Here is a 24,465-nt window from a genome sequence, read left to right as displayed (position 1 = left end):
TTGACGGACTCAAAAGTTCGTATAGTGCATGGATTTCTTCATTTCAAAATTTATTGTATTTTTTGTTTTATTTAATATATACATGTAATATGTATAATTTTTTTTTTAAATGCGTAATATTTATGTACATGGTGTTTGCGATTTTCAGTCCAAGGAAGGAGATGTGCTCACTTTTTCCATTAGGTTGAATATATTAATTTTACGTTCTAATGAATTTGTTTAGGCGCTATGTAGATTTGAGATTAATGATGTTCATTTAAGGCTACCACTATTTACATTCTCAGATGAGTTATATTAAGAGTAATTACAATGGGTTGTTTATTTTTTATTACTTAAAAAATCATAGAATATTTCTTGAAATTAATGATTGTGTAATAAATATCCTATCATAATATCTCATATTAGAAAGATATTTATAATTTTTCAAATAATAAATTATATTTATAATTATGATAAATTTAAATAAAGTCCATCCTAATTTAGAGAAGTGTCGGTGTGATAAGTTTGCAAACTATCTTATTTACCTTTCGAGTCTTGCTCCAAGTTAGGAAAATATCCTCAACCTAATAATAGCTTTCTTTTTGTATTTGTTTTTAATTATAGGAATTTTGGATCTATAAAATAAATACTCATTTGAAATTTTCTTTCTTCAGGTAAATTATAAAGGGCTCTTTTAAAATTTGTCTTAATTATAATATTTTCTCGTTATCTGAAAAATTACAAATACTGCCCTAAAATTACAAATTTCTTAACAAATACCCCCTACAATGAGTTGTTATAAGGAGTATTTGTTAGGATATTTATAATATTTCAAAAAACAAGGGAATATTTATAATTATGACAAATTTTAAAAATTCCTTTGTAATTTACTCTTATCTTAATATTATCATTAAAAGTAGACATCCTATTCATGTAAGCATCATTTAATCCAAATCCATTTTTTATTATGCGTTTGATTAATCAATCAATCTCATGTCATTTATATATGTAAATGAGATGTTAGAGGCTTAAAGTAGAATTTTATTTGAAATAAGACACAAAACTGAGCTAGGGTTTTTGCAGCAAAAGAAGTGGGAAAAAGAGCGCAAGAAATTCTCAGCAGCAGAGCCCCAAAAGCAAGCGGCCATGGCGAGCACCAAAGTCCAGCGTATTATGACCCAACCCATTAACCTGATCTTCAGGTTTCTACAGAGCAAAGCTCGCATTCAGATATGGCTTTTTGAGCAGAAGGATCTGAGGATTGAAGGCCGAATCATTGGCTTTGACGAGTACATGAATTTGGTTTTGGATGACGCCGAAGAGGTCAACGTAAAGAAGAACAGCAGGAAGCAACTTGGGAGGATTTTGTTGAAAGGGGATAATATCACTTTGATGATGAATACTGGGAAGTAATTCTGGAGAACAAGGCGAAAAGTGTAATCACTAAATCGTAAAGTGGCTGGCTGTTGGTGGTTCTATGGGACTGTTGTCCCAACTTTGTACGGATTCAACTCTTTTAGGATCTATTTTCTCTTAGACCATTGTCTTCTATCTCACAACTATTGTGTATCACCTTATCCTGCCATTTGGATATCATGTACAAGAATTTGTAGTACTTGAAACTGGATATCAGGTAAATGTTTGGCATGGCCGTTGCAGACAGTTGAATATGTTGAGGGAGATGCATTCTTACTTTGGTTACAAAAAAAAAGACACAAAAACTGAGATAATCAAAAGTTAATACAAATCAGGACCAATCGAGCATTGAATGTATTGCATAGAAAATTCTAGCTCAGATTGAGTCTCTCTAAATTTGAACCAATTACATAATAAAGTATATTAATATACAATTAAACAAAAGTGACAAATTATATAGTATGTGTAATACATTTGTACCGTAATTAATTGGATTTTACTAAGCTTAATTGAGGTAAGAAAATTGTTCTCCACCAACCTTCTACTATCAAGCAAAAGTAGAAGAGGAAGGGATTGATTGAGATCGGAAAATGGACAATGAAAGAAGAGAACTTTGACACTCAAATGATAATCATGTTGGGTTCCAGGAATTATATTATACCCCAACAGTGATCGGAGACCAGCAATCTGGAAAACAACCATTTCGTCAAATCTGCAGCCGTTCATTGCGTGGGGGACCCGATCTTGAGTGGTTTCAGCTAAAAGTAACATTCTTTCGAGTTGTTGCAAATGGACTGCTCCCCCAGTGATTTTTCAACCTTAACCTAATTACCTGAATTTAGAATCTTCTGTTGGTCCCCTACTGCCTGAATGTGCACCTAACTCCACTCTTGTTAACTTGCTTACAAGTCCCCTAGGGAACACAAATAGATTGGGTTTGGGATCTCTTATTGAACGTCTTGGGTTTGAATTTGGGTGGATGAGTGAGTATAACGACTACATGTATGATTACAAATCAATAATTATATGCCAACTCCTTGAAATGACTATGGTAGAAGTAGGTGAACATCGACATCTAATGATTCAAGATCTCAAAATTTTGAGACTTCAACTTTGTCATCTAAGCTAGGCCATATTGAAACATCCAACCACCGTAATCCACACTGTTTAGAACATTTTGAAGTCGATAATTTAAAGACGTACATTCAACAATAAAATATTTCTTTTTTCTTTTGGCCTTATACTTCAAATAAAAAGGTTACTATGATAACTAGATACAAACATCTCCCCCATATGTATACTCTCTCACACAAGGTATTTTACACAAAACAAGAAAATAAGAGAAAAGAAATCTCCCGATCTTACACACCTAGAATCAAAATCAGTTTATTGACACTTACCAGTCACTAAGTACCCATACTAAAGGCCTGGACTGGCATTCGTGCTTCATTTCTCCTCCTTCCTCCTTTTTTATTCTCCTCAGGGCTATGGACAGCTACATACAACACCAGCCATTGTCAAAGACCCTTGAAAGTAGATAGAGTCATCATTTCGATGGAACTTCAGAAGCACAACTATTTATTGGTATATCAGCTGGAGTGCACACCAGCGCCCGTTTCTGAAGGTGTCTTAGACTCTGCTCCATACTAACTTGTACCATCTCAGCAAGCATCTGTTTTGCTTTTCCTACTTGATCTTCCCCGTCAATCTGAGATATAATATTGGACACAATATTCTCTATCGTATCTGGTTGAAGCTCAGATCTCGGGTAAGGAGTGTCCCTCAGCAGCCGCAAAAGCATTTGTGCTTTGGATTGAGATTTGGGTGTTCCTTGGACGGTGAGCTCAAGAAGCCCAGGGATTACACCTTCCATAAGTATTGGTTCTCTATACCTTGAGCGATCACTTTCGCACATGGTCAAAAGCGCTCCAACGGCATGTTCCCGACTTTGAGGTGACCCACCCTCAAGGACTTCTACTACTGCAAGTATTCCCCCGTCTTCAGATTTCAATGCCATTCTTCCCTCTTCGAAACCCACCAAGGACTCAATCAAAGCAGTACATTTTTCTGCAGTTTTGGAAGACCTTTTACAGGATTTAAGCAAATCAACCAATAGCGGAATTGGTTCTGTTTCAAGGATTTGGCCAAGATTATCCGTGTAAGTTGACAGGTTGTAAAGAGCCATCACAGCATCATATTTAGCTTGTGAACTCCCATGTCCCAGAATTTCAACAAGGAGAGGGATGGCACCAGAAGCACTAATGACTTGCTTGTTAACTGATGATGCAGACAGAGTGATCAAGGCTGCGGCTGCATGCTCCTGTAGAGCTAGATTCTCAGACTGAAGGAAGCCAATAATTGGTTTTAAGGCACCAGCTTCAATTATTTTAATCTTGTTTCTGCATATATGCAAAACCAATCAAACTCTAGTTTCAACGACAACAGAGATAAAAAGAGCCGACTTTTTGTATATAAGTTCTACATAGGACAATCCAGCTAAATTGAAAATATAGCAGTTATCAGAAGCAAACTTATAGACTGCTACAATCTAGGCGTCTGCTACAGTAAATCATATGACCACCCATTCTTCCCTGGATCTAGATATTTCCTTATTAACCGGGGGGAGTTGGGACCTACAGTATCAAAAGATGGGGTGTTCAGGGGCCATCATAATTACTACGCTCCTAGCTTTATTTTCGGGAAAAGTTGGACAAGTCTAGATATCAATCTAACAAGTCCATCAAGGTCAGCTCAGCCTGTTAGCATTTAAATTATCCCTGCAGAAGAACACTAAGAAAATCAAATATCCGGGATAATGATCAACGAACCCTTTCCATTGATAACGGAAGTTATTAGTTAGCCCATAAGAATTGTTAAGTTATGCCCAATCTGGTCTAGCACTTGGAAAAGAGAAAAGAAAGAAATACAATTGCTTCTGGGAAGAGAACAAAGACCCTAACCATCAGGTAGCTTAAAGAGGAAGATGAAACGAAAAGTGTCAGATGACATGGACTTAAAAAGAAAAGGTAGGAAGTTAAAGAAAAAGTAAAGAGAAAGCAACACGTGAAAACGAGACCAAGCCCATATTACACCTACCCACCTCAGTACAGAAGACTTTCTACCCGTTTAACCTAGCATATGCCTGGACGGTATACAATTGTTCCAAATCTATTGAGTTCCATGCTTTTGCGGCAAGAGAAGCTCAACTCTGACTAGAACTATCTTATTAATCCACAATCTAGAACCAAGCACCTTGAATAATAGCATTATCAACTTATAAAGCATACCCATCCATTTTGGACATGCACGAATCACCAAAATTCCTCAAAGTCTGAGATTCAATTGTTAAAATTCACGTATTCTAGTCCAAATACGTATATTCCATTTTGTATACATGTTAAGCTTTTGTGGAGGCCTTAACAAATGACAACATAGGACCCGGCTTTTCAGCACTTATTTTAAGATATTTCTTGATTTTATAAGTCCAAATTACGGAATCCGAGAAAAAGGTGTAATAAAAAAAGTGACCGTAGAGTGAAACTCCTGTCAAATAAACAATACCCAATTGGAATCAAACCTTTTCTTTAGATAATTAATAGAGAAACTCCAAACCGATTCTTTTGCCTCAAATTCAGAAGTTCATAGTTAGAATTCAAGACCTTGAAATTAACATTCCACTAACTAAATCCAGAACTCATTCTTTGCCACCAGATCCACTTCAATTTTAGTAACAGTTAACAATCAAAGTAGAACACGACAAGCACACGCGCCAAATAAACATTAAATGTTTAGCTCACGTTTCGTCTTTGACGGCGAGGTTCAGCAAGGCGGCGAGGGCGGCCTCGTTGGCTTCAGCAGATTGGTAGCTGAGCATGTCCACAAGGGGTCCAACGGCAGCGGAGAAATACCGCCGGTACCGCTGCGATGTCTTGGTCAGCCGTCGGATCTCCTTTGCCGCCTGCACTCTCAAACTGAGGTCATCAGATCGAAGAAGAGCGAGAGTGTGAGTAACGAGGGATGATGAGGAAGAGGAACTCGCATCAGTATCAGCTTCAGGAGCCGGGGTGGCGAGGTGGCAGTGGGTGGCGCCATCTTGGATGCCCATTTTCACTCTCTCTCTCTCTCTCTTCCAGTTTCGAGTTGTGGAGAGAGAGAAGAAAAGCTTGTGTAGAGAGAAAAAAATCAGAGAGAGAGTAGGCGTTAAATAAGGAGGAATTGTAAGGTTGAGGAGTCGCGCCGTAGCTTCAAGCAACTGTTGCTACTTACGATTACGGTGTCGCCTTTTCAACGGCCTTTTTGTGCTTCGGCTAGTGCGGTGCGGTGCGGTGCGATGCGAGGTGGGGCAGTTTTTATTTTTTATAAAATTCAATTATTTATATTATTCAATATATTAATGTATAATTACACGATCCACCCTGATGTTTAGTATAATTATACGAATGACAGCCGATGTAGTAATTTTTTCAATGATTTCATTATTTGTTATAAAAAATTATGTACCAATATTATCAGTGGAAAAAAATGAATTTGAGAAAAATTATATATATCCGTAATAAAGTAAATAAAAATAAAAATATGTATATTTTGTCTTTTTGACCTTATACGTCTATTTTTTGTCAATTTTGGACGAAAACAAAATTAAACTCCAAATAGGTCTCATATACATTCAAGTTTTCAACTTTGTTTCTTCTCCAACTATTCTTTCTAATCAAATACCAAACTTTTTCTTATACATTCACTAATCTTATACATCAATTTTTCATCCCAACTAAACAAACATTTAGGTGTAAGATGTATAACAGTGGTTTGGTTATAAAATATTTGTTAGACATGCAATAAGTTTGTAATACATCAATCAGTAAATATGAATTTTCATTGAACTTTTTTGTTGATATCAGCAAATTTCGTGAATTTTACTAATAGAATGATCTATTTATTGAATGAAAATAAATTTCAAAAAGTACTAAGTGTAATTTTTTAAATAACAGAAAATTTACGTATAATTATATCAAATTTTTTAGAATGACAATTTAATTATTCATACATTAACCTCAAATATTGAGTTAATACATTAATATTTTTGAAACCGAATACATTCAAGAAAAACAAATAACAAAAACCTGCTGCAGAAGCAGACTATATATCATATTCGTGGAATTTGGACCCATTTTAAATCTCTAGAAGATAGTACGTTTTTATCATAAAGTTATTTATTTGATTCCATTTGTCGTTATAAAATTGTATTGATAGATAATCTATAAGTATATTATAGATAATTTTTATAGTGTAAATAATCTAAGTGGTGATTTAACCGAGATTAGTTAAAAGTATATATGATAAACGAAATAATTTACACTTCACTCTTATGAGATTTAATGTAATTACACGTAAATTTTTTATGATTTGAGAAATTACATCTAGCACCTATGAGATAATTAGTCAAAATTCATCAAATTTGTTATATTAAAAAAAAGATAATTATATTTACAACCCCTCACCTATTGTCTTTTTTTCACAAACCACCCTTGCTTTTTGAAAAATTACGTAAACCGCTCCTGACAACTTTTGAAACCCAAAAATATCGATTGTAGACTAGGTCAATCTTTAAAATAATTTTCAATGACATAAATACCCTTAAGGTGCTTCTATAATTATCAAAAGGTAGAAGGGTTGTCAAAGTGATACTTATGAAGATGAGTAATATGACTCCATATATTTTTTTATTATTTATACTAATTTTAAATTTAAATATAAATTATTATATTAGCTTTTTTTATTGAATCTCTATATAAAATTGCACATGTTAATCATTAAAATATTGAATTCTTTAATTAATATATATAAATTATCCCTTAGTAAAATTATTAAAATCAAAAGATTATTTATAACTAAACTTTACTAAAATTAAAATTAAAAATAATTTATGTATATTATTAAATCATATTAGAATTAATAAATAAATAAGTTATTTATTAAAAAAATATTTTAAATTGTTAAATTCTTTATTTTAAAAATATAATCACTTCTTCCCAAACCACACCACCATGCCCACCCTAACCCCCATTTTATTAAACTACTTTTTTAATAAATAAATAAATTTATTTTGTTACTTATAATTAGATTTATATAAAATACATAAATTATTTTTACTTCTTATTTTAGTAAAACTTAGTTATAAATAAAAATAGAGGATAACTAATCTTTTAATTTTAATAATTTATACAAATATGATAATTTTTTAATTTAAATTTATAATCTATTAACTAATTTTATTTATATATTAATTAAATATTTTAATTTTTAAAAGGTTCAATTTTATGTAGAGATTCAAATAAAAAAATTAATAAAATAATTTAAATTTAAACTAAAATTAGTATAAATAATAACAAATATATTAGTTCATATTATTCATTTTCATAAATATTACTTCGACACGACATTACTTCGACACTATTTCTATTTTTTTGATAATTATAGAAACACCGCTAAGGAATTTATGTCCTTGAAAAATTATTTTAAAGATTAACATAGTCAATAGGAACATTTTTAAATTTTAAAGGTGTTAGGGATTGTTTTTGTAATTTTTCAAAAGATAGAAGTGGTTTACGTAAAAAGACAATAGGTGAGAAGGTGTAAATATAATTATCTGGAGGAGACCGGGAAATAAATGTGGAGGTATTAATAAGTATTGAAGGAGACCTACTATAAATGTAACTATTTAATCTAAACTGAGGCCCACGATTTATAGTTTTTTTTCTTAAAAATAAATAAAAAAAAGTGATGCATTATTATTTTTTTAAATTAATTGATTATAATAATCAATATCAAATATATATCTAACAACAACCGACAACTATAAAATCATGTACTGATCATTAATATCAAAAAGTTATATCTAATCAACAAATACTATTGAATCAGAATGATGATGGGTATATGTATAATTCCCCTGCAAAAAGACTGAAAAGCCCTTCATTAAGGGTAGGATGGTCATTTCCGCGACCGGATCCGCGTACTTTGCAACGGGCGGGTCGCAGAGGACCCGACCCGGGTCGCGGGAACTGACAGAAGACCCGGACAATGACGGCCATTCGATTAGAATGGGAATCAACCAGATGAGGCCACGTGGCCTAGTACTTGCCGTACAACTGTGTACTATAAATAGACCCCGATACGCCATAAATGAGGTAACGGCTATACATTAACTGAGATCGAACTTTGAGATAGAATATATTTCTCTCGATCAACCTAACTTGAGCGTCGGAGGGTCATTGTCGGGGACATACCCGACGAGCTCACGGTTCGTGTTTTATTCTCAGGGGATCCAAAACCTGTTTCGGAAGAGTTAGTCGATCAGCGGTGAGATCGTCTCAGGAGATCGAATAATTCGACCCGGATCAGTTGGCGCCGTCTGTGGGAACTTCTGAGAATTTTGTCATTATGGAAGGTTCATCGAGGAGAAATGCTGCCGAGGAAGAAACACCCAGGAAAGGAGCAGGTGCAACCATCCAAATCACTCCGGATGAGTTGCAAAGAATGATAGAGGAGGCAAGCCGAAAGGCCATAGTAGAATATGAAAGGAGAACAGCGACCCCCCTGGTCAAAGAAACTGCTAGAAGGCAGTTATTCGAAAACGTGGAGCCAATAAGAGAATCAAGAGTCCAAGGGGAGCATGATCATCGCAGTAAGCGACCAGCATCATCCGACGCAGGTTCCAGCAGCCATGGACGCGCAAAAAGAAGAGAGCCGGTTATATCCAGGGCCGAAGTGGAAAGCGTGGGCAAACAGATACACAGCCTGAATAAACAGATTGACGAGTTGAAGAAACGGGGGGAGATCGTCTCGCAGAACAAGAACTCCCCTTTCAGTAATGAAATCCTCGTTCAGACTGTCGAGCCGGGGTTTAGAGTGCCCGATCTGAGGAGATACGACGGGATGAGAGACCCCCAGGAGCATGTGGCCGCCTTCGAAATGGTGATGAATCTTTACGGACAATCAGCCCCGATAATGGCTAAATTGTTCGCGACCACACTCACGGGAAAGGCACAAGAGTGGTTCACGAACCTACCCCGAGGAAGCATCGAGTCCTACGAACAGCTCGTGCAAAAGTTCAATTTCCATTTCGCGAGCAAAAAGAAGCAAAAGAGGTCGGCTACCCATCTGTTCAACATCCGACAGAGAGAGGATGAGACGTTGAAAAATTTCATGGGCCGATTCAACAACGAGACCCTGGAGGTGCAAGAATTGAGGATTGACATGCTTGTGAGTATTCTCATCCATGGGCTCAGGAAGGGTTCCTTCGCCTCCGCCCTAGCGCGAGATCCGCCCATTGATGTCGAGCAACTGATGGCGATAGCACAGAAATATATCGACGAAGAGGAAATGAATGCGATGAAAGATTCGGAGCGGAGGGAGCGAGAGTATATTCCCAGACGACCTCATGAGGGAAGAGGGGGAGGAAATGACAAACCAAGAACAGAGAAACGGAAGGAGCCCAAGTACGTGCCAAAATACCACAACTACACTCCTTTGGCCATGTCCCGGGAGAAGGCTCTGATGATGGTAGAAAATGCCGACGTGCTGAAATGGCCTAGACATACGAGATACACCCCCACCAAGAAGATGTCTAACAAGTACTGCCGCTTCCATCGGGAGAGAGGACACAGCACAGAGGAGTGCTACCAGCTGAAAGATGAGATCGAAAGGCTCGTTCGACAAGGGCACTTCCGAGATCGTGTGCCCCCAAATTGTAAGATCGGAGGGGGAGGAAGGAGGAGTAGATCGAGAAGCCCGGACCGAGACAGAAACCCGGGCCCATCAAGGATCGATAGACCCCCGGCAGGTGGGAACAACGCACCCACAAAAGGCGTCATATACACAATAGCGGGAGGATCGACTGCGGGAGATTCGGGTCGAACACGGAAGAGATGCGCCCGAACAGCCGGATCGACGAGACAGAAGGAATTCGTGCTGAAGGTGGAGGGCGAAGAGGCCATCTCATTTAATAGCTCAGACCGATTGGAGGATGGGGGAGAACAGAACGACCCCATGGTCATCAAGCTCGATATCGCGAACTTCACCGTCCATAAAGTGTTGATTGATAGCGGAAGCTCAGCGGACATAATTTTCAAAAATGTCGTGGACCGGATGGTGCTGGAAAATGCGAGGCTCGAACCAGTAAAGACTCCGCTGGTCGGCTTTGGAGGAAGCGAAGTGGCTTCATTGGGGACGATCGAGCTGCCAGTGTCCATGGGCGAAGAGCCGAAGAGGAAAACGCTGATGGTAAAATTCCTAGTGGTCGATACCCCGTTCACGTACAATGTCATACTGGGTCGGCCGGGGTTGAATTCATTCCGGGCGGTTATCTCCACATACCATATGAAGATGAAATTCCCCACTGAATATGGAATCGGGGAAGTGTGGTGCGACCAAAAGGAAGCTCGTAAATGCTATAACTTGTCGATAAAAGCGGAGCCGAGGTCGAAGAAACAGAAGGTCAGGGAGGACGCGGAGCCCCGACCATATGAGGCTGAACACTTAAAACCCAGTGAGGAATATAAGGCTATTCAGCTCGCAACAGACGACCCCAGCAAGACGACCAGGATAGGGTCCAGCATGAAAGAGGGAGAGATGGCCATGATTGATTTCCTGCGGAACAACGCAGACATGTTCGCATGGAGCCCATCGGATTTCACTGGGATAGACACGGAGGTCATTGTACACCGACTAAACGTAGACCCCACCGTTCGACCTGTGCAGCAGAGGAAGAGAACTTTCAGCAGTGACAAAAATGATGCTATCAGGCAGGAGGTCGATAAGCTACTAAAAGCTAGATATATATCGGAAATCCAGTACACGAATTGGCTTTCCAATGTAGTACTTGTCCCAAAGGCCTCAGGAAAATGGCGCATGTGTGTGGATTTCACGGACCTGAACAAGGCTTGCCCTAAAGACCCATATCCGCTACCTCGGATCGATACCATGGTGGATTCGACTGCTGGATTCGAACTCTTTTCGATGATGGATGCATACCAAGGATATCACCAGATCCAACTGGCGGAAGAAGATAGAGACAAAACCTCCTTCGTCACAGATAAGGGGATTTATTGCTATAACATGATGCCGTTCGGACTGAAAAATGCCGGTGCAACCTACCAACGATTGGTTAACAAGATGTTCGGCGATCTGCTCGGAAAAACCATGGAGGTATACGTCGACGACATGCTGGTCAAGAGTAAGAGGTCACAAGATCACATTAAAGATCTCTCTCAGGCATTCAGTATAATGAGGTCGCACGGGATGAAGCTTAACCCGGACAAATGCACATTTGGAGTGACAGGTGGGAAGTTTTTGGGGTACATGATCAGCGAGCGAGGGATAGAGGCGAATCCAGAAAAAATTCAAGCTATAATGAACCTGAGATCACCCAATTCGGTCAAAGAAGTGCAGAAGCTCACGGGAAAGATCGCATCCTTGAGCAGGTTTATATCTAGATCGGTCGACAAAAGCTTACCGTTTTTCAAGGTCTTGCGGAAGCCCAAAAATTTCGCGTGGACATCGGAATGCGATCAGGCCTTACAGGAGTTAAAGAAATACCTCACAAAACCCCCACTGCTCGCAAACCCGAAGGAAGGGGAGACTTTATTCTTGTACCTAGGGGTGTCCGAAAATGCGGTCAGCTCAGTGCGGGTGAGAGAGGAGGCCAGTAATCAAAATCCGGTGTATTATGTTAGCAAAATGCTCCAGGGGGCCGAATCCCGATACTCGGAGATGGAAAAACTGGCCCTGGCCCTAATTGTTACAGCTCGAAAACTGCGACCATACTTCCAGGCACACAAGGTGGTGGTATTGACGAACCACCCTCTTAAACACGTGATGTCGCGACCCGAGGCGTCAGGAAGACTAATCAAATGGGCAGTAGAACTGGGACAGCACGACATTGAGTACCAACCCAGAACGGCTCAGAAAGCACAGGTACTGGCGGATTTTGTGACGGAGTTAATGAGCGACCTAGAACGACCCGAAGCATGTGAACAACCTTGTTCGAAATGGATGCTGCATGTCGATGGGTCTTCCAACGCGAATAACGGAGGAGCGGGCATATTGATCCAAGGACCCGAGGGCATCGAGATAGAAGTGGCTGCTCGACTATCATTCCCGGTAACGAACAATGAGGCAGAATACGAGGCATTGGTATTAGGGCTGGAGCTAGCGTATGAGGCAGGCGCTCGCGATCTGGAGGTTTTCACCGACTCACAGCTGATCGCTATGCGAATTGAAGGAGCATACGAGACAAGGGAGAGAACCATGACACAGTACAAAGAGATTGCGCAGCGATTGATGAGAAAATTTAGTGGATGCTCGCTTTCACAAGTTCCCCGAACAGAAAACGACAAAGCGGATGCCCTGTCAAAATTTGGTGCGGCGATGGACGGAATTCGGGATCGCAAAATCACGGCCCTAGTACGCGAGCAGTCAGCCCTCGCAGGTAGATCAGAAATCCAGGTCGTTTCGACGACAGGGTCTTGGATGAACGAAATCGTAAGTTACCTTGAGGAGGGTACCTTGCCTAGCGACTCGGTGGCGGCCAAAAGACTCAAGTTTCGGGCTGCTCGATTCACACTGTTGGGGGGCCAGCTGTACAAGAGGACGGTGGACGGTCCTCTCTTGAAATGCTTGGACGAAGAGAGGGCCATGTACGTGATGCGGGAAATACACGAAGGAAGCTGCGGTAATCATTCGGGAGCGAGATCGCTAGCTCAGAAGGTGATGCGGCAAGGGTATTTCTGGCCCATCCTGGTCGAAGATTCCAAGAACTTGGTGAGGAAATGCGAGAGTTGCCAGAAGTACGCTTCTTTGATACATCAGCCGGCAACGCCGATGGAACCGATCAAGATAGCATGCCCGTTCGACCAATGGGGAATTGACATCGTAGGACCTTTTCCGCCTGCACAAGCCCAGAAGAAATTCATCATCGTAGCGGTCGAATATTTCTCCAAGTGGGTCGAAGCCGAAGCAGTAGCCAAAATCTCGGAGAGGGAAGTCATCAACTTCATTTGGAAAAATATTATATGCAGATTTGGTATACCCCGGATACTAATATCTGATAACGGCACGCAGTTCCAGGGCAGGAAAATTACGGAATGGTGCAAGGAGCTGAAGATAGCGCAACACTTCACAGCAGTTGCAAACCCTCAAGCGAACGGGCAGACCGAAGTGACGAACCGAACGATCTTGCAACATTTGAAGACTCGCCTTGAGAGCAAGGGGTCGTGGGTCGACGAACTGCCCGGGGTCCTGTGGGCCTATCGCACGACACCGCGAACCGCCACGGGTGAGACTCCCTTCTGCTTGGTGTACGGGACCGAAGCCATCATCCCAGCCGAAATTGGGGAGGAATCGCAAAGAGTCATGCAATACGAACCCGAGGCGAACCGAGCCGAACGAAGCTTCGACCTCACCGTCATCGAAGAAAAAAGAGAGGCTGCATATGCCCGAATCCTACATCACAAGGGCCTAATGATGAAGAGCCATGATCGTAAAATTCGACCCCGCCAGCTGCAGGTAGGAGATCTCGTGCTGAAGAAGGTGGAGGCGTCAAAACATGTAGGAAAGCTGGAGCCACACTGGGAAGGCCCTTACAAAGTGATCGAGATCAGAAAGAAGGGTACATACAGATTGCAAGACATGCAGGGTCGCGATCTACCACGCCCTTGGAACATACAAAACTTGAAGAAGTTCTACGCCTGAAGCTAGGAGCCTGTGAAATGCCATCAACCCGAACAAGGAGCCTGTGAAAGGCCGTCAACTCGAACAAGGAGCCTGTGAAAGGCCGCCAACTCGAACAAAGAGCCTGTGAAAGGCCGTCAACTCGAACAAGGAGCCTGTGAAAGGCCATCAACTGAAGGATTGACCAAGGAGCCTGTGAAAGGCCACCAACCGAAGGGTCGGACAATGACGGATCGAACAAGGGGCCGGTAAAAGGCCATCAACAGGAAGACCGAACAAAAACTACACGGGGAGAGTTCTAACAGATTACTAATGGTATAGTCTCAAGGTTAGGAAGATCGAATCCATGTTAAACATTGTATTATTGAGTATTTACAACTCTTGTAATTTACACCACGAGATCTATCAAAGTTTCTTTGTTTTGTGCTTACATTCGTTTTGTGCTTACACTCGTGCGTACATTACTATCATTACTCGCTTTCCAAGCAATACGCGAACTGAAAAAGACGCGTCCAATATGCGATCTGAAAAAGACGCACTCAAGCAATACGCGAACTGAAAAAGACGCGTTCAATATGCGATCTGAAAAAGACGCACACAAGCAAAAAGCGAACTGAAAGAACACAATGTGCAAATATAGCAGAGGAAGCGAGCTGACAAAAGTTCATTTTCATTCGACAAAATGTCATATACAGGGGTTATCAAAATTTCCACCCCACCCTCCTGTTTACAAAAAATGAGGTCCTAACAATCTCTAGGATTTACATTTGGATCAATCAGCTCAAAATCCTACCACAAAAATAGAAGAATCGGGACTAATCAGGCGTCAGCTTCTGCCTCCAGTTCGTCCCTCAGGACCATGAATTCATCGTCTTTCAGCTCAGGATCCGGAGGAAGAGGTTGAAGGTCGCCATCAAGCGAGATGTCAAGTTTGCTGCGGTCAAAAGACTCGTGAAAGCCACCGAGCTTTTCGACTTGAGACAGGCAGGTCTCATAGCCCTTGGCGAATGAGTCCGCAGACTTGATCTCAAGAGCGGTCGTGAAGGTGTCAGTCTTCAAAAAATCACGAACCGCAGACATCCGGGAATCAGCCAAGGCTCGCTGATGCTCTTCAACCAGAATGCGACCAGCTTGGCCTTCCTCCAACCCACGCTTGTGGCCCTCAACGAGGCCGACCTCACGTCCAGCTTCGAACGCCTCTTTCTTGGCCTCTGCCAGAGCGACCTCTTGCTCAGAACGAAGAATCTCCCTCTCCTTCTTGGCAACATCGAGCTCGGCTCGCAACTTTTGCACTAATGGGTGCATTTGAGGCTTAAGCTTCGAAGAAAGGTCATGGCCTGCAAAACCAAATGCAATGAATGGCACAAAAGAGGGGAGGTCGAAAGAAACCAGTCGATGAAATACCTGGACTAGGGAGTGGGATGCGAACTCCTCGAGCCGAATAGGGTTATTCGGTACAAGTGCTCCCTGATCGCGAACGGAGACGAATGAGTTGTAGATTGCAAAAGTATCCCCTCCAGCCTCGCCATACAGCGACGAGCTCGACATATCCTGCCATTCGGGAGGCGGCACATTCCCTCGAAGAGCTGCCCGGCTATCCTCCCAACATGTGGCGAGCTGCGCCACCCTCAAAAATTTGTCCCAATCTTCATCAACACTAGTCTTATCTGCGGCTTCCTTAGCCATCCTGCTTAGCACGCTTGGGCTATGCGATTTTGAAGGAGGTGGGTGAGAGGTTCCCGCGGGCTCCTTCGCTTTGCCCTTATCGCTAGGCCCTAACTTGGACTTGGGCCCTTGTCCTTTCTTCAGGGGAGATCGCCTCCTTTTCTTAGATCGCTCCTCAGGCGGACCGGGGCTTCCCTGGTCGATCCCATGGCCCCCGCTAGCCTCATCCAAACCCAGATCTAACTCCGAGGAGTTGTAGCCAAGATGATCGTCATGGGCGGAAGGTGTACCCTCGCTATCAACTGCAATGGGCTGTTGCCCGTCAGGAGTGGCAATTGCGAGCGTTTTGGAGGGAACCGAGGAAGGTGGGATCGGAGGTAAATCTTTAGCACTTGCAACTGCCTTGCCCTTCCCTTTCGGGTCCGAGGAACTGGCGATCTCACCCCCCTTCCTTGATTTGTTTTGGGCCGCGATCCTCCGCATAGCCGAGCGCGTGCTCATGATGATACTATCTGCGAGCAGAGAAAAGTTAGCACACGCGAACACTACAGTGATGAAAGCAAGTGAGACCAAAAGACGAAAATCACCTAAGGACTCTTCGATGTGAAGGGACGCTGGAGAGAGCCCAGATAATTGCAAAACTTTCTCATTGAGAAACTTCTTGGGATCATACTTATAAAATGTCAGACTCCTTATTTGGTCACCCTCCAGCCCCCCACCACAGATTTTCGGAAGGGGTTTATACTTAGTCCACTCGTTCTTGAAAGGCCAGACACCACTAGGAGATCGAATGAAAATGTAGCGATCTAACCAAGCTCCTACATTCGACTTCAGGGCGCTCAGATACCCGCAATCTGGTTTGGCCGAAAGATAGAAAAAACCTCGACTACCAGATCGCTTCGAGGTGGTGAAGGAATATAAACTCCAAAAATTATCAAAACTGGGTTCTAAACCTAGATACCGCATCATTACAATGAAAAGGACTATATGGGTAATGGAATTCGGGGAAAGCTGCATAGGGCATAACCCCAACTTATTCAAGATCGCGGCCACTGGGGGGGCCAGAGGAAATCTCAACCCAGCATCGAGGTGTTTGATAGAAAAAGCAGTAAACCCCTCAGGAGGACGATGCATACGGTCGAAGGTGGCAGGGATGAGAATGTCAAAATCGGAGGGGATGTGGTACTTTTCCCTAATCTTATTTACAGGAACCCTAACTGTACTGACCACGGCCTCCCAAGGGTTTTTGGCGAGCCGGTCCTGGAACTTGGCGAGGACCGAAGGACCAGTTTGTTTATCCTTAAGTTTGGTGATCGGAAACTTTTTATTCCTCTTGGGAGAGGTAGAATACGACCCGTGCGAAGACCTAGAGACAGACCTAGACCCGGACCCTGAGGACGAACCAGAACCAGACTCGGAAGAGGACCCCGAAGCAGATTCAGGACGAGACGAAGATGACCCTGATTTAGATCGTGGCTTAGGGCCAGATCGCGACTTAGAATTCGAGTTAGAGCTGGAAGGCATCGTACCTTAAAGCAGGATGACTCTGGAAGCCGCAGATCGAATACGAACTCGTGGTTGTGAGCCTTGGTCGCTGGAAGTCTTTTGCGTGAGGTGGGCCGAGAAGTCAAATGAGGGGGTATTTATAGGAGATCCACTCTGGAACAACGCGCCCGGACGAACCGAGGGGATTAGGCCACGTGTACGCAATCAACGGACGCGACGGTTCGACTTCATCAAAGGCAACGAACTTGCACTTTGAAAAAGTGGGGGAGTAATGATGGGTATATGTATAATTCCCCTGCAAAAAGACTGAAAAGCCCTTCATTAAGGGTAGGATGGTCATTTCCGCGACCGGATCCGCGTACTTTGCAACGGGCGGGTCGCAGAGGACCCGACCCGGGTCGCGGGAACTGACAGAAGACCCGGACAATGACGGCCATTCGATTAGAATGGGAATCAACCAGATGAGGCCACGTGGCCCAGTACTTGCCGTACAACTGTGTACTATAAATAGACCCCGATACGCCATAAATGAGGTAACGGCTATACATTAACTGAGATCGAACTTTGAGATAGAATATATTTCTCTCGATCAACCTAACTTGAGCGTCGGAGGGTCATTGTCGGGGACATACCCGACGAGCTCACGGTTCGTGTTTTATTCTCAGGGGATCCAAAACCTGTTTCGGAAGAGTTAGTCGATCAGCGGTGAGATCGTCTCAGGAGATCGAATAATTCGACCTGGATCAAATGATACATATTATTAAAGTAAAATAACATCACACATCGAGAGTTTGAACTCATGTTCATGTGTCAACTTCACCAATTAAACTAAACTTTAATGACTATACAACTTTATAGTTACATATCCTAAATTTCCCATTCAATCTTGACATAATTCACATATTAATTGAATAATTCTAATCGAAATTTCGATAGTTCCACTATTGAAATAATTATTTTTTTAAAAAAAAAATAAAAATTATGATCATTGCATTAAAATGATTACACAAATATTAATTGTATGTAAATCCCAAAACTGGCATGTTGTTATAAGGTTTGATTGAATAAATCTTAAAAAATATATAGTCGAGATAACTGTTAATTAAATGAAAAATAATTGCGACGTGATTAAAAATCACAAATTGTGAATTTTAGCAAAATATATTTTCAATAAAATTAATTTTAAAAGTGATTATTAAAAATAAGTGAAACGATATAAATAATTGCATAATCAAGACATATAATTAACACGCTCAATCACAAAGCCAAACGAGTAATTAAGCAAATTTGCTTGATCATTGGGATCTTTAACCCAATCATTTCAATCCATTTGGAGATCCAATAACCTTAATTTGAGATTGTATAAATTAATTACTACACGTAAGATTAACGACGAGACTAATCTCCAAATGTGTGATGCGCTTAGAGCACGTGTGCAGTCCCAATACTTCAAGTTAAACAAGTAATACTGAAAAAGACAGTCTGTCTAACACCAAACAACGTAAGGATGATAATTCTACACGTATTAATCCACCATCCACCTCATCACAATGTAATCTTCTCCCATATTTATTTAGCCTACAACACATTTATATTCTAAAACATCGCATGTAATGCATCAGAATCATCAATTGTTGTGGTCTAATGATTAAAATGTGGATTTGAATTTTAAGACGTTTTTTGGGACTAAAAATATATTTTAATATATGTGTTGATTTCTACGTCGTTAAATATTGATATTATCCAATATTAAATTATTTATATCATTTCTGATTAAAAATGTGCACCCAAACAGCGGGTTTGTGGTACAGCGGGTTTATGCCGCTTCTACTTTTAATTCGACTCCCACTGAACATATGAATATTTATCTCACATTTATATGAGTTTATTGTGATTTGTTATTTCATAATTTTTAACTATGTTAATGTCTTAGTTCGATTGTTCAATTTATTCAAATATTAATATAATTATATAATTATTATTTTCATTAAATAAATATATATGGTCTGTGCATGGTAGGTTTTCAACATTATTTATTTAAGATAATCTATTATTTTGGAACTTATTTTCTTAAAATAGAAATTTTCTGCCTTAAAAAAAAAAAAAAAAAACTTTCCACCTGCAAAGGGCCTTGTTTGGTTTCGTACCCGAATGGAACGTTTCAACTTTACTGTTTCCATTGAAAAATAAAAGACTCGCTTATTTTGATTTTTACGATTTTTCAGTCAATGCTAAATTCCATTCAAGACTTAAAAACGCGAATTGCTAAACTCGTGTTTTTTTGACCCAACTAAAGACCCACATTATTGATATTCGACATAGTATATCAATAATTTAAAATTCATTAGTAAATAATAAATTAAAAAAAGGTGATATACTTTAGATTTTTTATTATTTCCATAAAGTATTGGGAATTTGGCGCAACATGAATAAATTAATTAACCCACTAACCTGATTTAAGGAATTAAAACCATAGAGTAAAAAAATAATAAAAACACGCCTTAAGACAGACCAATAAGACACGCAGACCCACCACCTGATGATCAACGTGACCAATTTTTAATTTTTCACCAAGTGCGATTCTTGACGTTGAAGGTCAAATTTTTGGATCATCTCATCAGCATTATGCACGTTTTACTTGTGTATTTGGAAACTAAATCACAACACTAGGATTTCATTAATCGTTCAATAACTAACACAATTTTTTAATTTTCCTTAAATTTTTGCTCATTTTTTAACGATGAATTGAAAATAATTTTGTGGTTTATGAATTATAATTTTATTTACTCTTTTAAAAAAAATTTAATTTTTTTTATGCACTAAATAAACAACTATTTACAATTTTTAGTTTTTATTCTAATTAATTAACTTGATTTTTTATTTTTTAAAAAAAGAACAAATACAATAATAACAAAATTAATAATTCCAAACCTCCACTTAAAAATTACATAATTTTATCAAATACCAATGGTATTAATAAATTTTTAAATAATAAAAAAATATTTATATTTGCAACGTATTTTTAGAGAGCCGGTTGCAATTTATTCAAAAACATAATAGTAATAAGAAGCATAACCCATGGGCAAAATACGGTAATTCATCAGTGGGCCTCCTCTAGCCCAAGAGGAAAGACAATCCACGTTAATACATTCAGCCAGGAACGATGACAGCGTCCAAACCCCAGCCTGGAGTGCGCCTGCAAAATTCCATAGTGAGCGAAAGTAAGATATATACCTTAATAACAAAAAAATGGTAAAGCCAAATGTTAGGTAGATGAGAGTACTCGACTAACAATGTGTAAAGAATTGCAATACAATACTTTACTTTCGGCAGAATAAGCTCGACAGATAGAACGAAAGTGCAAATCACATAAAGAGTTATAACACATTATATAGAGAGAGAAGTACAGTACACTTCACGGGTAAATAGTAATTTCTTTCATTATATCAACATCCAATTGAATTAGTGCAGAAAAAGAGCATCCAAGTGACTTAGTGCAGAAAAAGTAACTTAATAGCCGATAGATGACTCAGAAGAGCACAAAGTATACAGAAATTGACTGAAAAGTTTCTGCAGTGATAAAAAGCACCACATGCAATGGCAGCAATTATTGATGGCGAAACAGTAGCTATCAATAATTGAATCAACTTTGAATTCTAAAAATCACATAAAAATTGAGAAAAATCCAGAGGAGTGCACATTAGCACCCTAATCTCGCGGCGACATATTGAAATCAGAAAAGCGTTGTACCAGTCTTTGCAGACAAGGGAAATCGAGTTCCTGTCCTTGTGTGAATCTATGAGTGACAGGACCTTCTCCAAGACTTCATCTGGGAACAACGAGTGAGGGTGACTTGAACCATTCGAGTTGGGTAAGTTTGATGGTAAGACTTTGGAGTTCTTGGGGTCTGGATTCATTTGAGTTGTCTGATGATAGTCGATTCAGAACTCAGAAGAATCTCAAGGCTGCAAATTCTAACATATATGAACAAGAAAATCAGGACCAATATCATTTAAATGCATATGCATTCATACCGCAACAAAAAAATTTAATCTTTAATTCAAAAGTCTATGAAAAAGGAAAACGAAAAAATCATATAAAAGAGAAATCTTGAATATAAAAGGGTTGGTATGATCCCTTTAAGAAAAAAGTAGAACCCATTTCGTATAAACATATGAGTATTGCTCAATCGAAGCTGAAATCGCGGCGGAGGAGATTTTATCGGCTTCAAGCGATGTTGATAAAAATTGAAACCCAATCGGATCCAAATATTCGCCATGTTGAGAGGAGTCGAACGGTATAGAATTAAACCCTTGGGTCATGGAATTATGTTAGATCTGAAGAAGAATTTGTGAAGAAGATGAACAGACGTGGTGAATGCAGTAGAAGGCGATTTCTTCAACGGCTGCAAGATGTGGAAAGAGAAATTCTGTAGTTTGTAAATGAAGAGAGAGAAAATTCAGTTTCGTCCCCCATCACTGTTAGAAAATACCTAAAAACAAGACAAAAACGGGTAAAATGCTTAAGACCAAACATCAAATCGATTTAGATAGCCCAAAACCAAAGCCAAACATAAGCATAGTGTTTCCGGTCCAGAATATTTTTTAGTGGTAAAAGTCGAACATTGTCATCGATGATATATGTTCAAATCTTGACCATTTACTTTTGATGGGGCAAAACGTATGTATTGATCTATATAATGATTTCAACGTGATTATATCTTCAATTTTAGGGATCAAAGATTAGTTGTGAGGGGGCCTGACCCGTGTTGTTAGTTTAAAATATCCCCTTTAAAATTAACTGGCGTTAGCAAATACCACATGCAATTATATTTAGAATTTATAAAATACAAAATTCATTATCAAAATATCGAGTAAAAATGATAATAATAATAATATATAAGTAATGAACACTGATACCAGTAAGATTTAAGGCCATCATAAGGTGCATCAAAATCTCCATACATATTGATGATGGCCGAGATAGTTTCCCATACCCCTGTGTTTCTCATATTCCCAACTTGTGCATATAATAATAATTATTATCATATCTCTCCCAATATATCTATTTTTTAAAGAAATTAAGGCATAATAAAAAATTAGATTTATATAAACAGAAAAACACCAATACCAAAATATTCTTTTTATTACATCATTGTTTCAATATATAAACTGAGCATTATATCGATTTGATCGATACATCAATATAATAAATAATTACGAAATAAATTACAATAAACTCACACAAAATAAAATAAACCTCACTCATATGATGGGATCTGAATCCATAATTTCAAACATATTTATGAGATTTCAATTTTTTAACTATTATACTAAGAGATGATTAGTATATAGATAAATGTGAAAGTGATAGATAGGAGGAGTTTAATTGGATACAATGTTATGGGTCATATATCCATCCCACTCTGTTTCCCACGTTGGAGAATTTCCGCTATCCATCTTTCACACCAAACACCCGCACACTAGCTACTTTCAGGCTCTCTACTTTGCACGTGCACGTGCACGCGCTATTTAACACTTAACTTGCCTTCATCACTTCATTATTTATTACTATTATTATTAATAATACAAAATAAATAATCAAATTTATGCTCCAATAACATGAAAATTCATAATTATTCAAAAGTCTATAACTCCTTAATCAATACTTACTCTTTTTCATTTATAAAAACGACAAATTAAATTATAAGACACATCAAATTACAACGGATTATCATTTTTCAGTCAATTATATATTCTTTTATTTCTTTTTATTTTGAATAGAAGAATAATTCTCTCGCCACATCAAATAATAATAATAATCATAATTAAATGCACTTTTGGCTAAGTCAAGATCCATATATATATATATATATGTAGTTTATGCTTAATAAAAATACATTATATTATACGTAAAATAAAATAAAATATAATATATACCAAAGTTGTGGTAGAGCACCACTCTGATATTATGGCACCGATTGTGTTCATACTAATTATAACATACATGGAATATATAAAATTAAATGATGAAACCATATGCAAGGACTCTTTGCATGCATCCACGAGACAATCATTCAATTATTGCTTCTTATATATACCATTGATTAATTATTTAATACTGGAATTCATTGGATGGTTAGGGAGGCATATCCATCCCTCAGCTCCAATTTTTCTTAGATTAAACAAAAAATCCAAATTCACTTGACCTAATAAGATGAGTTATAAAATTCAGCTATAAACAACTCGTTACAAAAAGATTACATTTCAGAAATGTATGAATTCTTTTAATCAAAATTTACAACAATCTCAATTTTTAATCCAGGTGAGATATAACGAATCGATCGAAACGATTCGAAATTGAGCAAGTATATGACCATATGGCACAAGCATATGTCATAGCTGCACAAACACTGGCTGCTAATTAATACTATAACATTACAGCCTGAACCGATCAAAATACATTAAATGTCGGAATCTCAACTTACAGAAACGCAAAGGGGACAACTAAATCAGTTGGAATTCAACAAACTGATTATTTTTGTCAAATGTTTGGATTTAATTTAGGATTTTGGGGAATTAGATGCCACTTTATATGGGATTGGGCATGTGATAACCCATGTGGTCTATAATAAATTCAACCCCGCACGTGCTTTATGCTCCTCCATTTTACCATATATATTTGATAATACAACAAAAATTCTTACTCAAATTAATTTTGGGTGAACAAAATCAATCATAAAATAAGTGCGTTGCACTTGTAATGTGATTGGTCGCTTTATCTGAATTGTACACTAATCATACAACAAGTGTATTGCATTTGCTATGTAATTAGTTCAAATCTAATCAAATCTGATCTGAGTTAACAGCATCCGCCATGGTCTTTTTTATCCATGGCCAAAATATTGATCATAGTTTCTAATTATAGTTAATGATTTCGGCCTTATTTGCAAAAACAATGGCTAATCATTGTGCAGTTATAATTGATTAGCATTTGATTTTTTACTTCTAACTATAGTAATTAACAATAATAATAAAAAAATCATATTTTTTCTAGTATCAAAACCGCAAGTATTTTTCTTTTAGTATATATCGAGCATTCATCTTGGTGTCTTGAATCTCTATATTTTTAAATTCTTAAACAAGCATAATATAAAACTTAATTAGATTT

The 24,465-nt window shown here is 38.8% G+C and overlaps 3 protein-coding genes across 3 annotated transcripts; 2 read left to right on the top strand and 1 right to left on the bottom strand.

Annotated features, from left to right (window-relative positions):
* On the top strand, positions 1,020 to 2,672 carry LOC105177893 (small nuclear ribonucleoprotein E-like). Its single transcript, XM_020699119.1, has one exon. The coding sequence runs from the start codon at positions 1,126 to 1,128 to the stop codon at positions 1,390 to 1,392; it is 267 nt and encodes an 88-aa protein (XP_020554778.1). The 5' UTR covers positions 1,020 to 1,125; the 3' UTR covers positions 1,393 to 2,672.
* Positions 2,600 to 5,709, bottom strand: LOC105177892 (U-box domain-containing protein 4-like). The gene is made up of 2 exons (XM_011101177.2): positions 5,193 to 5,709; positions 2,600 to 3,794 (listed from the first exon to the last, which is right to left on the bottom strand). The coding sequence occupies exons 1-2, from the start codon at positions 5,498 to 5,500 to the stop codon at positions 2,942 to 2,944; spliced, it is 1,161 nt and encodes a 386-aa protein (XP_011099479.1). The 5' UTR covers positions 5,501 to 5,709; the 3' UTR covers positions 2,600 to 2,941.
* Positions 8,836 to 14,145, top strand: LOC105178339. Its single transcript, XM_011101805.1, has one exon. It carries the CDS (start codon positions 8,836 to 8,838, stop codon positions 14,143 to 14,145), a length of 5,310 nt encoding a protein of 1,769 aa, XP_011100107.1.

This window comes from Sesamum indicum, linkage group LG15 (assembly GCF_000512975.1).
Source record: "Sesamum indicum cultivar Zhongzhi No. 13 linkage group LG15, S_indicum_v1.0, whole genome shotgun sequence".
Classification (NCBI taxonomy): Eukaryota; Viridiplantae; Streptophyta; class Magnoliopsida; order Lamiales; family Pedaliaceae; genus Sesamum; species Sesamum indicum.
This window is presented reverse-complemented; position numbering and strand designations above follow the sequence as displayed.

Bases quoted from the DNA above. Each gene is read 5' to 3' on its own strand.
- LOC105177893 (XM_020699119.1), top strand. From the start codon at position 1,126: ATGGCGAGCACCAAAGTCCAGCGTATTATGACCCAACCCATTAACCTG.
- LOC105177892 (XM_011101177.2), bottom strand. From the start codon at position 5,500: ATGGGCATCCAAGATGGCGCCACCCACTGCCACCTCGCCACCCCGGCT. The intron at 3,795-5,192 runs GTGAGCTAAACA...GCATATATGCAG, and splicing joins CTCGCCGTCAAAGACGAAAC to AAACAAGATTAAAATAATTG.
- LOC105178339 (XM_011101805.1), top strand. From the start codon at position 8,836: ATGGAAGGTTCATCGAGGAGAAATGCTGCCGAGGAAGAAACACCCAGG.